The sequence below is a fragment of the Ambystoma mexicanum genome, chromosome 7p, assembly GCF_040938575.1.
Source record: "Ambystoma mexicanum isolate Mex_15411 chromosome 7p, UKY_AmexF1_1, whole genome shotgun sequence".
Classification (NCBI taxonomy): Eukaryota; Metazoa; Chordata; class Amphibia; order Caudata; family Ambystomatidae; genus Ambystoma; species Ambystoma mexicanum.
In genome coordinates this window covers 257,804,930-257,819,309 of record NC_090939.1, presented here as the reverse complement: position 1 = coordinate 257,819,309, position 14,380 = coordinate 257,804,930, and the positions used below count along the sequence as shown (strand labels likewise).

At 51.0% G+C, this 14,380-nt stretch overlaps 1 protein-coding gene across 2 annotated transcripts in view; it reads left to right on the top strand.

Moving 5' to 3' along the window:
• LOC138525980 (trifunctional purine biosynthetic protein adenosine-3-like) overlaps positions 1–14,380 on the top strand; it is a 615,458-nt gene that overhangs the window by 302,448 nt on the left and 298,630 nt on the right. The window contains exon 11 of one of the 2 annotated variants that reach the window (XM_069636272.1): positions 2,854–2,948. The exons of the other annotated variant lie outside the window; for it this stretch is intronic. Coding sequence (XP_069492373.1) covers positions 2,854–2,948 — 95 coding nt within the window. The remainder of the gene's footprint in view (positions 1–2,853; positions 2,949–14,380) is intronic. 2 annotated transcript variants of the gene reach the window in all.

Genomic DNA, 14,380 nt, shown 5'->3' with positions numbered 1-14,380 from the left:
CTTTGCTTTCTTCTTTTCTCTTTCCTCCTCTTTTCTGCCATCTTCCACCACATCTCCACCCCCTCCTTCATGTTTATTTTTCACGCTCTTGGCCTCTTTTCTCCTTCACTAAACTTTTCCCTTCTCTGCTGTATCCCATGAGTCGCAGGGTCCCTGAGACCGGTGCTCGCAATCCGTTCTAATCAAACAAGGCGCGTCTATCTCTTTTTAACTTTACTGTACTTACATAGGAAGAGAAAGTAAGTCCGGGGATCCTTGATATACCTCCTCAGGGCGAGGGGAGTAGACATTTGGTTTTCCCAGAGGGTGTGGGTGGGCACAATTTCAGGATGTCCCATTGTAAGTACAGGGACTTTGAATAGGTGGCCTTTCCAGGGAAAAGGGGGGGATGGGCCCCGGAGCACCCTCATACTTGGCAAACCAGCTCCGGCAGCCATTGTGGAGCAAGTGTTTGTCCTCGGCTCCTTGTGTCTCTTGAGCCTCTCTTCTGATATTAAGGTTCGTGACTCCATCACAGGAATCAATGTGATCCTGAATTTGATAGGTCAGGAGTTTGAGATGGGGGGCAGGAGGGGGTTCATTCTTAAAGAATGTGTACAGCAGTTTTGATCATATAGACGTGGGGCATCTCTAGATGGGCCAATCCCAATAAATCATTTTAAAAGTTTCTGGTGTTGTGTGCAGTCAGAAGAAATGTCAATCGAATTAGGGCTAATATTTTGTTGCATATCGGGATTTGTGCTGCCTCCTGTATATAGTGATTTTACTAACAGACTTATTTTTAAACCTACCAGATAATCTAGCAGAAACATCCGGAAAGCAATCTCTTCACGGTGCGGGCTCCATTTCGACCAATTCTAATGATCATATCCAGTGGATTTAGGCAAAGCAATCAGAGTGGAACCTGGGTTTCCCTTTCTACATCCTCTCCATGTGGATATTCCGACTTGGCCCCCGACGTGCGAGCATATTCGCATGGCAGTCATCAGTAATGGCAGCTGCAACGAAAAACCAGTTGGCCATAATTACAGCAGATTCCTACGACCTCCACCTGCTCTTTTGCAATGCAATAGAGGGATAACAGAATTATAAGGGATCCACGCTTCTCTGCTCATGACCAAACTGATGATGTTGGGTGGAGCCAGCATTCTTTCTGCCAGGGCAAAACCGAATTGTGTATTTGCACCAGTGCAGCAAGAAGTGCAGAGCAAGTTATTGCCGTCTTCTTTGCCCTTTTTTGATGCACATATTATATTTAGGTAATGTGGAGTAGGAAAACGTCTTGTGCAAGCATGGTGGACAATTATGCTGCCCGGCGCAGTTCTTAGTACTACCGTCCCCGAGTATCGGTCATAGCTGGTCCCATTACAAATCACTCATGTCTGAATTCAGATCCTTAGGCAGATGCAATTTGTGGCATGTTACTCCTTCAGGATCCATGTACACAGGTGGACTTCTTGAACACAACCATATCTGCAGGCTTCCTCTATTCAATAATTTAAAATGATGGAAAACTACCAACAAAGCAGTACTCGAAATAGAGGCTACATGAACCTGTAGCTGTCAGATATCTGAGCACTGCTCCCCACATAGGTTAACGCTTCATCTTCCAAAAAGCCGCTATCTGGAATTTCTGATCGACTTCTTCTTTTGGACTGGAGTCTGAAAAGAATTTCAGATGGCAACATATTGGGATGGTGCTGAGAAAGCAGTATGTTTTCGAAGTCCTTCAAAAATTATCCTGGTCCCACATGTCACATGAAAACTTTTCATGATTTATACCCTCTACAGAGAAGAATTGTTAAATGTCTTTACATCACTCCCAAAGCATTGGTGTAAAGGCATCAGTGCAGGAGTATTGTTATTTATCCAGGCAATACTAATCACAGTGTGGGATAAAAAAGGAAAACATGTAGTACGTACAGGGGTCGCCTCCAATTTTGAACCCGAAAAAATAGCTCTCCTCCTGATGCTTTAATAGCAACCAATGGTCGTACCGCTGATGTTTCCTCTCGGAACCAGAAGAGTACCCAAATATGTCATGCATGCTCCTGATAATTGTAACTCCTTTGTATTGGTGACCGACAGTCATCTTTACTCAAAATCATTGCCTCTGAATCAGAATGTACTATAGCAGAATCTGAGTAAGAGATAATCACAGTGATTGGATCCCTGCATCCTATTTTAGATCAAAAGTGAATACATTCAAATGTTTATTAAATACATCAAAAGTTATGGGCTGTACAGAAGTTGCAATAACCAGCATAATATTTTCTAGTATACGATTTGCGACTGTGTGATAATGTAGCGGTAATATAGCGTTAAGACCCGGGTCTTATCTGCCCGAGCGAAGTGAGGGATTTTAACAAGGGTCCCCGGGCCAATAAGACCCAATCCGCCCTGCCGGAGCGGGTCTTAAAGCTACTAGCTACTAGCACCCCGGTTTTCCATGGCGGAAACCCGGGGGGTTAAAACAAATAAAAGTATTTTCATTCATTGAACGGGACGCGTGCAGCGTCCCATTCAGTGAATGAAAATACTGTCTAAAGAAGGCCACCATGAATATGGAAGGTGGTGCTCCATATAGAGCCCTTCTTCCGTTTCCATGGCGGCCACGGAGTAACAGCAGAAGGCGTCTCCTCCGCCAATCAAAAGAGGTAAGTGAGGCAGATACGGGAGAGTGAGGGGAAGATGGCACTGCAGGGGGGGAAGCAGCCTCCACGTTCCATGGAACGTGAGCTGAGATTGGAGGTTTCAGCCTGCGATCCGCAGAACCTGATTGGCTGCACTCCCCCACCTTGGATGCTAATTATTGTTTCACAATATTGGCTAAAATCAATATTTTTCTTTCAGAGGCATGAAACGAAGTGACACCAGTGAAAACACGTGTGCCAATATTCCATTGATCTGTGCAGTGAAGCCGCTGGCAGCTGATCATTCCAAAACAGGTGAAAGTTGACTAGACCTAAAGACTGATTTGTGCGTTGTATAAAATGCTTATGCCATAGACATACTTTTATAGTGATGGGGTATTGCCCCTACTGTAATTGGAAGTTCTTGTTTATCCTTGTGTATACACATTTCTTTGTGTTTTGGGCGGATCACATTTCCTTTTTGTGGAGTTTCAAACATCTAATTCTGAATGTAGAATTTATTTGGCTGTAATTTAGAGCATATGGGAAACCTTTGTGTGTATCTAATGGCTTGACACCATCCCCTTTGCATGGCATTCCTTCCAAATTCTTTTTCCTGTTTCACAGTTTACATGCCCACCAACAACTGCGAGCCCGTAATGCCTTAATGCCTTAATGAGTAGCACTGGCAGATTGTGTTATAAAACACAAATCAATCAGTTTTTCTGTCTTAGTGCAAACATTTTCCCCTAAACATGCTCCATCCTGGAAATAAGATGTCCCTTCTCCCCAAGGCATGACACTCCATTTGGGACTAGAGAGGTGAGCCCAGTACGCAATACGCTCCCTAGGGGAAACAGCAAGCAGGATTCCACTGAGGGTCTCCCCTCTTTGGGGATCAAGGATGCTCGAGTAAGGATTACATCCCACCTCCCCTTACTTCTGAGTCTGACATGTTTGTTGGTTATATGGGCAATTATGTGCAGGGTCCCTTTAATGTGGAGAGCTTGTTTTCTAGCCTGTATTTGTTGTTACCCCTTAGTGGAAGCCAGCAGGACCAGCCAAATGTCTCCTTCCGTTCCAGGGAGGAACTTAAAGGATGCTGGACATCAGTTGAGAGGGATAGCATCCTTCATAGAACGATGAGTGCGGTGTAGTCGAGGTCTATGATAGACGCTGTGGAGGGTGTAGACTGGAGGCACTGCGGAGAACGCTGTAGGTTTGATGAAGGTGGAACCCCCAGCCAGCGAGGGGCAGTTTAGGTGCAGGAAGTGCCAGCAACACTGAGTCCGACAGGAACCAGCTTCCCGGAGGGCCGATGCTCTGAGCAGGAGAAAAGTACTCAGAGGCTCAGTCCGCGTCAACTTGGAGGAAGAAGAGTATGTGGAACCAACGGATCTAGGGAAGCGGACTACCTCAGGAAGGGTGAATGAAACTGAGCAACCAACAAAGCCAGAGAATCCCAAAGCCCCCGATTGGCTAACCGAAGGACTACCCAAAGAAGGGGTGAACGAAAATGAGCAACTGACAAGGCCAGAGAAGCCCAAAGCCTGTAAGAGACTAACCGAGGACTACCCAAGGTAAGGGTGAATGAAACCAAGCATCCGACTGAGCCTGAGAAGGCTATGACCCATGAGGTCAACAGAGGAACTACCCAACAAAGTGGTGAATGAAACACTGCAACTGAAAGGGCCAGAGAAGCCCATAGTCTGAGAGGGCCTAACTGAGGGAATACCCCAAACAGGGGCAAACCAAACCATGAATACAACAGGGCTAAAGACGCCTATGGCCCATCTGAGGACGAACGGGGGATCAACCCACAGAAAGCGAGAGAAAGATCACGCAGGCCGAAGATGCCTGGCACTTATCCAAGACCACCAGGAAAGCGAGGACAAGGGGGCTCAAGAATGGATATTCTTGGACTTGGAAGTTGCGACCTTCCCGGGTCAACTCTCCAAATCCCTGGAGAAGGAATAAATCCGAGTATCTGACCAGGAAACTTCTTTGACAAAAGAAGGAACTCTGAAAACAAAAATCTGTTTGAGAAACCATTTCTTTTCTTTTGAACTACAAGAAACTCTAGGAACTATTGGGTGGAGGTCAGAAAACAGCCAACACTTATTCCCGGGGTGAAGTAATAAGCCTAGGCTAAGCATTAGCTTATGATCCTTTTTTCAATCTTCTTTCTTTCAATAGCGCAGGATAGTGATAGGTTAACCTAGGTTGTGGGACAGAGGACAGGGATTATTTTGTGCGACACCCTGACGAGCAACCTCTTAACATTGTGCAGTGTATGAAACTATTCTCAGTGGAAGGGATTAGAGAAGTCTTTCTTTACTTTTATTAATAAAGCACGGTTCAACCATGCCTCTGTGTTCGTCTCTTGTCTCTGACCTACTACACCAGTCAAATCTTTCATTTTAGTCCTTACTTTCCCAAAGATGAGCTTTTTAATATTGTAAAAATTCATATTTACAAAACATCCTACTACCTTTCTAAATATCACCAGGGCAACTTTGATCTGAATTTTAAAAATAGTTTAGATTGCCTTGTTTGTACACATAAGACTGCCTCTCCTGATTTGTGACTTGAGCCATGATGGAATTCGATGGTTCTTTTCTTTTCATCAGAGGAGTTACTTTAGATAACATGACTGTTACACATAAAAGCGGAAATCAGGCAATTCCCATCCCCCTTCCTTTTTTCCTGGGTTAATTTCACCCGCGCCACCCATGGCCTCTTTACCTGTAAAAACCATTTTGTATTTAACTGTTGCAAGTGAGCTGATATTTAATGGGAGATACTGATCATCATGAAATGAAAAGTAACAAATATCTAGGGTCTGAGAGTCATTCTGGCAAAGCATGGGGTGTCCAGAGCTACAGTGACAGCATGGGGTGTCCACTGCTACAGTGAAAGCCTGGGGTGTCCAGAGCTACAGTGAAAGCACAGGGTGTCCAGTGCTACAGTGAAAGCATGGGGTGTCCAGAGCTACAGTGAAAGCATGGGGTGTCGAGAGCTACAGTGAAAGCCTGGGGTGTCCAGAGCTACAGTGAAAGCCTGGGGTGTCCAGTGCTACAGTGAAAGCCTGGGGTGTCCAGAGCTACAGTGAAAGCACGGGGTGTCCAGAGCTACAGTGAAAGCACAGGGTGTCCAGAGCTACAGTGAAAGCACAGGGTGTCCAGAGCTACAGTGAAAGCACGGGGTGTCCAGTGCTACAGTGAAAGCACAGGGTGTCCAGAGCTACAGTGAAAGCACGGGGTGTCGAGAGCTACAGTGAAAGCCTGGGGTGTCCAGAGCTACAGTGAAAGCACAGGGTGTCCAGAGCTACAGTGAAAGCACGGGGTGTCCAGTGCTACAGTGAAAGCACAGGGTGTCCAGAGCTACAGTGAAAGCATGGGGTGTCGAGAGCTACAGTGAAAGCATGGGGTGTCGAGAGCTACAGTGAAAGCCTGGGGTGTCGAGAGCTACAGTGAAAGCCTGGGGTGTCCAGTGCTACAGTGAAAGCCTGGGGTGTCCAGTGCTACAGTGAAAGCACAGGGTGTCCAGAGCTACAGTGAAAGCATGGGGTGTCCAGAGCTACAGTGAAAGCATGGGGTGTCCAGAGCTACGGTGAAAGCACGGGGTGTCCAGAGCTACAGTGAAAGCACCGGGTGTCCAGTGCTACAGTGAAAGCACCGGGTGTCCAGAGCTACAGTGAAAGCACCGGGTGTCCAGTGGTACAGTGAAAGCAGCGGATGTTCAGAGCTACAGTGAAAGCACGGGGTGTCCAGAGCTACAGTGAAAGCAGGGGGTGTCCAGAGCTACAGTGAAAGCACAGGGTATCCAGAGCTACAATGAAAGAATGGGGTGTCCAGTACTACAGTGAAAGCACGGGGTGTCCATAGCTACAGTGAAAGCATGGGGTGTCCAGTGCTACAGTGAAAGCATGGGGTGTCGAGAGCGACAGTGAAAGCATGGGGTGTCGAGAGCGACAGTGAAAGCATGGGGTGTCGAGAGCTACAGTGAAAGCCTGGGGAGTCCAGTGCTACAGTGAAAGCATGGGGTGTTGAGAGCTACAGTGAAAGCACGGGGTGTCCAGAGCTACCTACAGTGAAAGCACAGGGTGTCCAGTGCTACAGTGAAAGCACGGGGTGTTGAGAGCTACAGTGAAAGCATCGAGTGTCCAGAGCTACAGTGAAAGCATGGGGTGCCCAGAGCTACATTGAAAGCATGGGGTGTCCAGTGCTACAGTGAAAGCATGGGGTGTCCAGTGCTACAGTGAAAGCACAGGGTGTCCAGTGCTACAGTGAAAGCACGGGGTGTCCCGTGCTACAGTGAAAGCACGGGGTGTCGAGAGCTACATTGAAAGCATGGGGTGCCCAGAGCTACAGTGAAAGCATGGGGTGTCCAGTGCTGCAGTGAAAGTATGGGGTGTCCAGTGCTACAGTGAAAGCACAGGGTGTCCAGAGCTACCGTGAAAGCACGGGGTGTCCAGAGCTACAGTGAAAGCATGGGGTGTCCAGTGGTACAGTGAAAGCACGGGGTGTCCAGTGGTACAGTGAAAGCACGGGGTGTCCAGAGCTACAGTGAAAGCACGGGGTGTCCAGTGCTATATTGAAAGCATGGGGTGTCCAGAGCTACAGTGAAAGCACGGGGTGTCCAGAGCTGCAGTGAAAGCACGGGGTGTCCAGTGCTACAGTGAAAGCACAGGGTGTCCAGTGCTACAGTGAAAGCATGGGGTGTCCAGAGCTACAGTGAAAGCATGGGGTGTCCACTGCTACAGTGAAAGCCTGGGGTGTCCAGAGCTACAATGAAAGCACAGGGTGTCCACTGCTACAGTGAAAGCACGGGGTGTCCAGAGCTACAGTGAAAGCATGGGGTGTCCAGAGCTACATTGAAAGCATGGGGTGTCCAGTGCTACACTGAAAGCATAGGGTGTCCAGTGCTACAGTGAAAGCACGGGGTGTCGAGAGCTACATTGAAAGCATGGGGTGCCCAGAGCTACAGTGAAAGCATGGGGTGTCCAGTGCTGCAGTGAAAGTATGGGGTGTCCAGTGCTACAGTGAAAGCACGGGGTGTCCAGAGCTACCGTGAAAGCACGGGGTGTCCAGAGCTACAGTGAAAGCACGGGGTGTCCAGTGGTACAGTGAAAGCACGGGGTGTCCAGAGCTACAGTGAAAGCATGGGGTGTCCAGTGCTATATTGAAAGCATGGGATGTCCAGAGCTACAGTGAAAGCACGGGGTGTTCAGAGCTACAGTGAAAGCAAGGGGTGTCCAGTGCTACAGTGAAAGCACGGGGTGTCCAGAGCTACAGTGAAAGCACGGGGTGTCCAGAGCTACAGGGAAAGCACGGGGCGTCCAGAGCTACAGTGAAAGCACGGGGCGTCCAGTGCTACAGTGAAAGCATGGAGTGTCCAGAGCTACAGTGAAAGCACCGGGTGTCCAGTGCCACAGTGAAAGCACGGGGTGTCGAGAGCTACAGTGAAAGCACAGGGTGTCCAGTGCTACAGTGAAAGCACGGGGTGTCGAGAGCGACAGTGAAAGCATGGGGTGTCGAGAGCTACAGTGAAAGCCTGGGGAGTCCAGTGCTACAGTGAAAGCATGGGGTGTTGAGAGCTACAGTGAAAGCACGGGGTGTCCAGAGCTACCTACAGTGAAAGCACAGGGTGTCCAGTGCTACAGTGAAAGCACGGGGTGTTGAGAGCTACAGTGAAAGCATCGAGTGTCCAGAGCTACAGTGAAAGCATGGGGTGCCCAGAGCTACATTGAAAGCATGGGGTGTCCAGTGCTACAGTGAAAGCATGGGGTGTCCAGTGCTACAGTGAAAGCACAGGGTGTCCAGTGCTACAGTGAAAGCACGGGGTGTCCCGTGCTACAGTGAAAGCACGGGGTGTCGAGAGCTACATTGAAAGCATGGGGTGCCCAGAGCTACAGTGAAAGCATGGGGTGTCCAGTGCTGCAGTGAAAGTATGGGGTGTCCAGTGCTACAGTGAAAGCACAGGGTGTCCAGAGCTACCGTGAAAGCACGGGGTGTCCAGAGCTACAGTGAAAGCATGGGGTGTCCAGTGGTACAGTGAAAGCACGGGGTGTCCAGTGGTACAGTGAAAGCACGGGGTGTCCAGAGCTACAGTGAAAGCACGGGGTGTCCAGTGCTATATTGAAAGCATGGGGTGTCCAGAGCTACAGTGAAAGCACGGGGTGTCCAGAGCTGCAGTGAAAGCACGGGGTGTCCAGTGCTACAGTGAAAGCACAGGGTGTCCAGTGCTACAGTGAAAGCATGGGGTGTCCAGAGCTACAGTGAAAGCATGGGGTGTCCACTGCTACAGTGAAAGCCTGGGGTGTCCAGAGCTACAATGAAAGCACAGGGTGTCCAGTGCTACAGTGAAAGCACGGGGTGTCCAGAGCTACAGTGAAAGCATGGGGTGTCCAGAGCTACATTGAAAGCATGGGGTGTCCAGTGCTACACTGAAAGCATAGGGTGTCCAGTGCTACAGTGAAAGCACGGGGTGTCGAGAGCTACATTGAAAGCATGGGGTGCCCAGAGCTACAGTGAAAGCATGGGGTGTCCAGTGCTGCAGTGAAAGTATGGGGTGTCCAGTGCTACAGTGAAAGCACGGGGTGTCCAGAGCTACCGTGAAAGCACGGGGTGTCCAGAGCTACAGTGAAAGCACGGGGTGTCCAGTGGTACAGTGAAAGCACGGGGTGTCCAGAGCTACAGTGAAAGCATGGGGTGTCCAGTGCTATATTGAAAGCATGGGATGTCCAGAGCTACAGTGAAAGCACGGGGTGTTCAGAGCTACAGTGAAAGCAAGGGGTGTCCAGTGCTACAGTGAAAGCACGGGGTGTCCAGAGCTACAGTGAAAGCACGGGGTGTCCAGAGCTACAGGGAAAGCACGGGGCGTCCAGAGCTACAGTGAAAGCACGGGGCGTCCAGTGCTACAGTGAAAGCATGGAGTGTCCAGAGCTACAGTGAAAGCACCGGGTGTCCAGTGCCACAGTGAAAGCACGGGGTGTCGAGAGCTACAGTGAAAGCACAGGGTGTCCAGTGCTACAGTGAAAGCACGGGGTGTCCAGAGCTACAGTGAAAGCATGGGGTGTCCAGTGGTAAAGTGAAAGCACGGGGTGTCCAGAGCTACAGTGAAAGCACGGGGTGTCCAGAGCTACAGTGAAAGCATGGGGTGTCCAGTGCTACAGTGAAAGCACGGGGTGTCGAGAGCTACAGTGAAAGCATCCGGTGTCCAGAGCTACAGTGAAAGCATGGGGTGCCCAGAGCTACAGTGAAAGCACGGGGTGTCCAGTGCTACAGTGAAAGCACGGGGTGTCCAGTGCTACAGTGAAAGCACGGGGTGTCCAGAGTTACAGTGAAAGCACGGGGTGTCCAGAGCTACAGTGAAAGCACGGGGTGTCCAGAGCTACAGTGAAAGCACGGGGTGTCGAGAGCTGCAGTGAAAGCACAGGGTGTCCAGTGCTGCAGTGAAAGCACGGGGTGTCCAGTGCTACAGTAAAAGCACGGGGTGTCCAGTGCTACAGTGAAAGCACGGGGTGTCCAGAGCTACAGTGAAAGCATGGGGTGTCCAGTGGTAAAGTGAAAGCACGGGTGTCCAGAGCTACAGTGAAAGCACAGGGTGTCCAGAGCTACAGTGAAAGCATGGGGTGTCCAGTGCTACAGTGAAAGCACAGGGTGTCGAGAGCTACAGTGAAAGCATCCGGTGTCCAGAGCTACAGTGAAAGCATGGGGTGCCCAGAGCTACAGTGAAAGCACGGGGTGTCCAGTGCTACAGTGAAAGCACGGGGTGTCCAGTGCTACAGTGAAAGCATGGGGTGTCCAGAGCTACAGTGAAAGCACGGGGTGTCCAGAGCTACAGTGAAAGCACGGGGTGTCCAGAGCTACAGTGAAAGCACGGGGTGTCCAATGATACAGTGAAAGCACGGGGTGTCGAGAGCTGCAGTGAAAGCACAGGGTGTCCAGTGCTGCAGTGAAAGCACGGGGTGTCCAGTGCTACAGTGAAAGCACGGGGTGTCCAGAGCTACAGTGAAAGCACAGGTAGTCCAGTGCTACAGTGAAAGCACGGGGTGTCCAGAGCTACAGTGAAAGCACGGGGTGTCCAGTGCCACAGTGAAAGCATGTGGTGTCTAGAGCTACAGTGAAAGCACAGGGTGTCGAGAGCTACAGTGAAAGCATGGGGTGTCGAGAGCTGCAGTGAAAGCCTGGGGTGTCCAGTGCTACAGTGAAAGCATGGGGTGTCCAGAGCTACAGTGAAAGCACGGGGTGTCCAGAGCTACAGTGAAAGCATGGGGTGTCCAGTGGTACAGTGAAAGCATGGGGTGTCCAGTGGTACAGTGAAAGCATGGGGTGTCCAGAGCTACAGTGAAAGCACGGGGTGTCCAGTGCTACAGTGAAAGCATGGGGTGTCGAGAGCTACAGTGAAAGCATCGGGTGTCCAGTGCTACAGCGAAAGCATGGGGTGCCCAGAGCTACAGTGAAAGCATGGGGTGTCCAGAGCTACAGTGAAAGCATGGGGTGTCCAGTGGTACAGTGAAAGCACGGGGTGTCCAGAGCTACAGTGAAAGCACGGGGTGTCCAGAGCTACAGTGAAAGCACAGGGTGTCCAGTGCTAAATTGAAACCACGGGGTGTCCAGAGCTACAGTGAAAGCATGGGGTGTGCAGAGCTGCAGTGAAAGCACGGGGTGTCCAGTGCTATAGTGAAAACACGGGGTGTCCAGTGCCACAGTGAAAGTATGGGGTATCCACTGCTACAGTGAAAGCCTGGGGTGTTGAGAGCTACAGTGAACGCATCGAGTGTCCAGAGCTACAGTGAAAGCATGGGGTGCCCAGAGCTACATTAAAAGCATGGGGTGTCCAGTGCTACAGTGAAAGCACGGGGTGTCCCGTGCTACAGTGAAAGCACGGGGTGTCGAGAGCTACAGTGAAAGCATGGGGTGTCCAGTGCTGCAGTGAAAGTATGGGGTGTCCAGTGCTACAGTGAAAGCACGGGGTGTCCAGAGCTACCGTGAAAGCACGGGGTGTCCAGAGCTACAGTGAAAGCATGGGGTGTCCAGTGGTACAGTGAAAGCACGGGGTGTCCAGAGCTACAGTGAAAGCACGGGGTGTCCAGAGCTACAGTGAAAGCACGGGGTGTCCAGAGCTACAGTGAAAGCATGGGGTGTCCAGTGCTACAGTGAAAGCACGGGGTGTCGAGAGCTACAGTGAAAGCATTGGGTGTCCAGTGCTACAGCGAAAGCATGGGGTGCCCAGAGCTACAGTGAAAGCATGGGGTGTCCAGTGCTACAGTGAAAGCATGGGGTGTCCAGAGCTACAGTGAAAGCATGGGGTGTCCAGTGGTACAGTGAAAGCACGGGGTGTCCAGAGCTACAGTGAAAGCACGGGGTGTCCAGAGCTACAGTGAAAGCACAGGGTGTCCAGTGCTAAATTGAAACCACGGGGTGTCCAGAGCTACAGTGAAAGCATGGGGTGTCCAGAGCTGCAGTGAAAGCACGGGGTGTCCAGTGCTATAGTGAAAACACGGGGTGTCCAGTGCCACAGTGAAAGCATGGGGTGTCCAGTGCTACAGTGAAAGCACGGGCTGTCCAGTGGTACAGTGAAAGCAAGGGGTGTCCAGAGCTACAGTGAAAGCACCGGGTGTCCAGTGCTACAGTGAAAGCACGGGGTGTTCAGAGCTACAGTGAAAGCATGGGGTGTCCAGAGCTACAGTGAAAGCAAGGGGTGTCCAGTGCTACAGTGAAAGCACGGGGTGTCCAGAGCTACAGTGAAAGCACGGGGTGTCCAGAGCTAAAGGGAAAGCACAGGGCGTCCAAAGCTACAGTGAAAGCACGGGGCGTCCAGTGCTACAGTGAAAGCATGGAGTGTCCAGAGCTACAGTGAAAGCACAGGGTGTCCAGTGCTACAGTGAAAGCACAGGGTGTCCAGAGCTACAGTGAAAGCATGGGGTGTCCAGTGCTACAGTGAAAGCACGGGGTGTCCAGAGCTACAGTGAAAGCATGGGGTGTCCAGTGGTAAAGTGAAAGCACGGGGTGTCCAGAGCTACAGTGAAAGCACGGGGTGTCCAGTGCTACAGTGAAAGCACGGGGTGTCGAGAGCTACAGTGAAAGCCTCTGGTGTCCAGAGCTACAGTGAAAGCATGGGGTGCCCAGAGCTACAGTGAAAGCACGGGGTGTCCAGAGCTGCAGTGAAAGCACAGGGTATCCAGAGCTACAGTGAAATCACGGGGTGTCCAGTGCTACAGTGAAAGCACAGGGTGTCGAGAGCTACAGTGAAAGCATCGGGTGTCCAGTGCTACAGCGAAAGCACGGGGTGTCCAGTGCTACAGTGAAAGCACGGGGTGTCGAGAGCTACAGTGAAAGCATCCGGTGTCCAGAGCTACAGTGAAAGCATGCGGTGTCGAGAGCTACAGTGAAAGCCTGGTGTGTCCAGTGCTACAGTGAAAGCACAGGGTGTCCAGAGCTACAGTGAAATCACGGGGTGTCCAGTGCTACAGTGAAAGCACAGGGTGTCGAGAGCTACAGTGAAAGCATCGGGTGTCCAGTGCTACAGCGAAAGCATGGGGTGCCCAGAGCTACAGTAAAAGTACGGGATGTCCAGTGCTATATTGAAAGCATGGGGTGTCCAGAGCTACAGTGAAAGCATGGGGTGTCCAGTGGTACAGTGAAAGCACGGGGTGTCCAGAGCTACAGTGAAAGCACGGGGTGTCCAGAGCTACAGTGAAAGCACAGGGTGTCCAGTGCTAAATTGAAACCACGGGGTGTCCAGAGCTACAGTGAAAGCATGGGGTGTCCAGAGCTGCAGTGAAAGCACGGGGTGTCCAGTGCTATAGTGAAAACACGGGGTGTCCAGTGCCACAGTGAAAGCATGGGGTGTCCACTGCTACAGTGAAAGCCTGGGGTGTCCAGAGCTACAGTCAAAGTACGGGATGTCCAGTGCTACAGTGAAAGCACGGGGTGTCCAGAGCTACAGTGAAAGCATGGGGTGTCCAGAGCTACAGTGAAAGCATGGGGTGTCCAAAGAGCACGGGGTGTCCGGAGCTACAGTGAAAGCACGGGGTGTCCGGTGCTACAGTGAAAGCACAGGGTGTCCAGTGCTACAGTGAAAGCACCAGGTGTCCAGTGCTACAGTGAATGCACGGGTGTCCAGTGCTACAGTGAAAGCACAGGGTGTCCAGAGCTACAGTGAAAGCATGGGGTGTCCAGTGCTACAGTGAAAGCCTGGGGTGTCCAGAGCTACAGTGAAAGCATCAGGTTTCCAGAGCTACAGTGAAAGCATGGGGTGCCCAGAGCTACAGTGAAAGCATGGGTGTCCAGTGCTACAGTGAAAGAATGGGGTGCCCAGTGCTAAAGTGAAAGCATGGGGTGTTCAGTGCTACAGTGAACACTTACATTGGGTGCCTTAGGGCAGAAGGTGAGAGCAGGGAGGGGTGTAGGTTTGAAGGGAGCAGGAGAGGGGATGAAACACATCCAGTGGAGGGGGGCCCTGGATGAGAGAGCGATACAAGGAACGAGTTGGGAGCAGTCCGGGAGGGAACAATGAAAGGGGAATGTAGGCTGCTCTGGGTTGCCTCCAGATTACAGAAAAATGTGCAGAGAAGCAAAACAAGGAAGGAGGTGGCGGTAACAGTCCGGAAGAGTAACAAATGAAGATGGAGTCAGGGGATCTACGATGGGGACCACTGTATTAATAGAAAAATGCTAGAGGGCTTCAAGGGGCGTAAAGCAGGAAATCAGACCAAAGAAATGCAGTGCGAAGGTGTG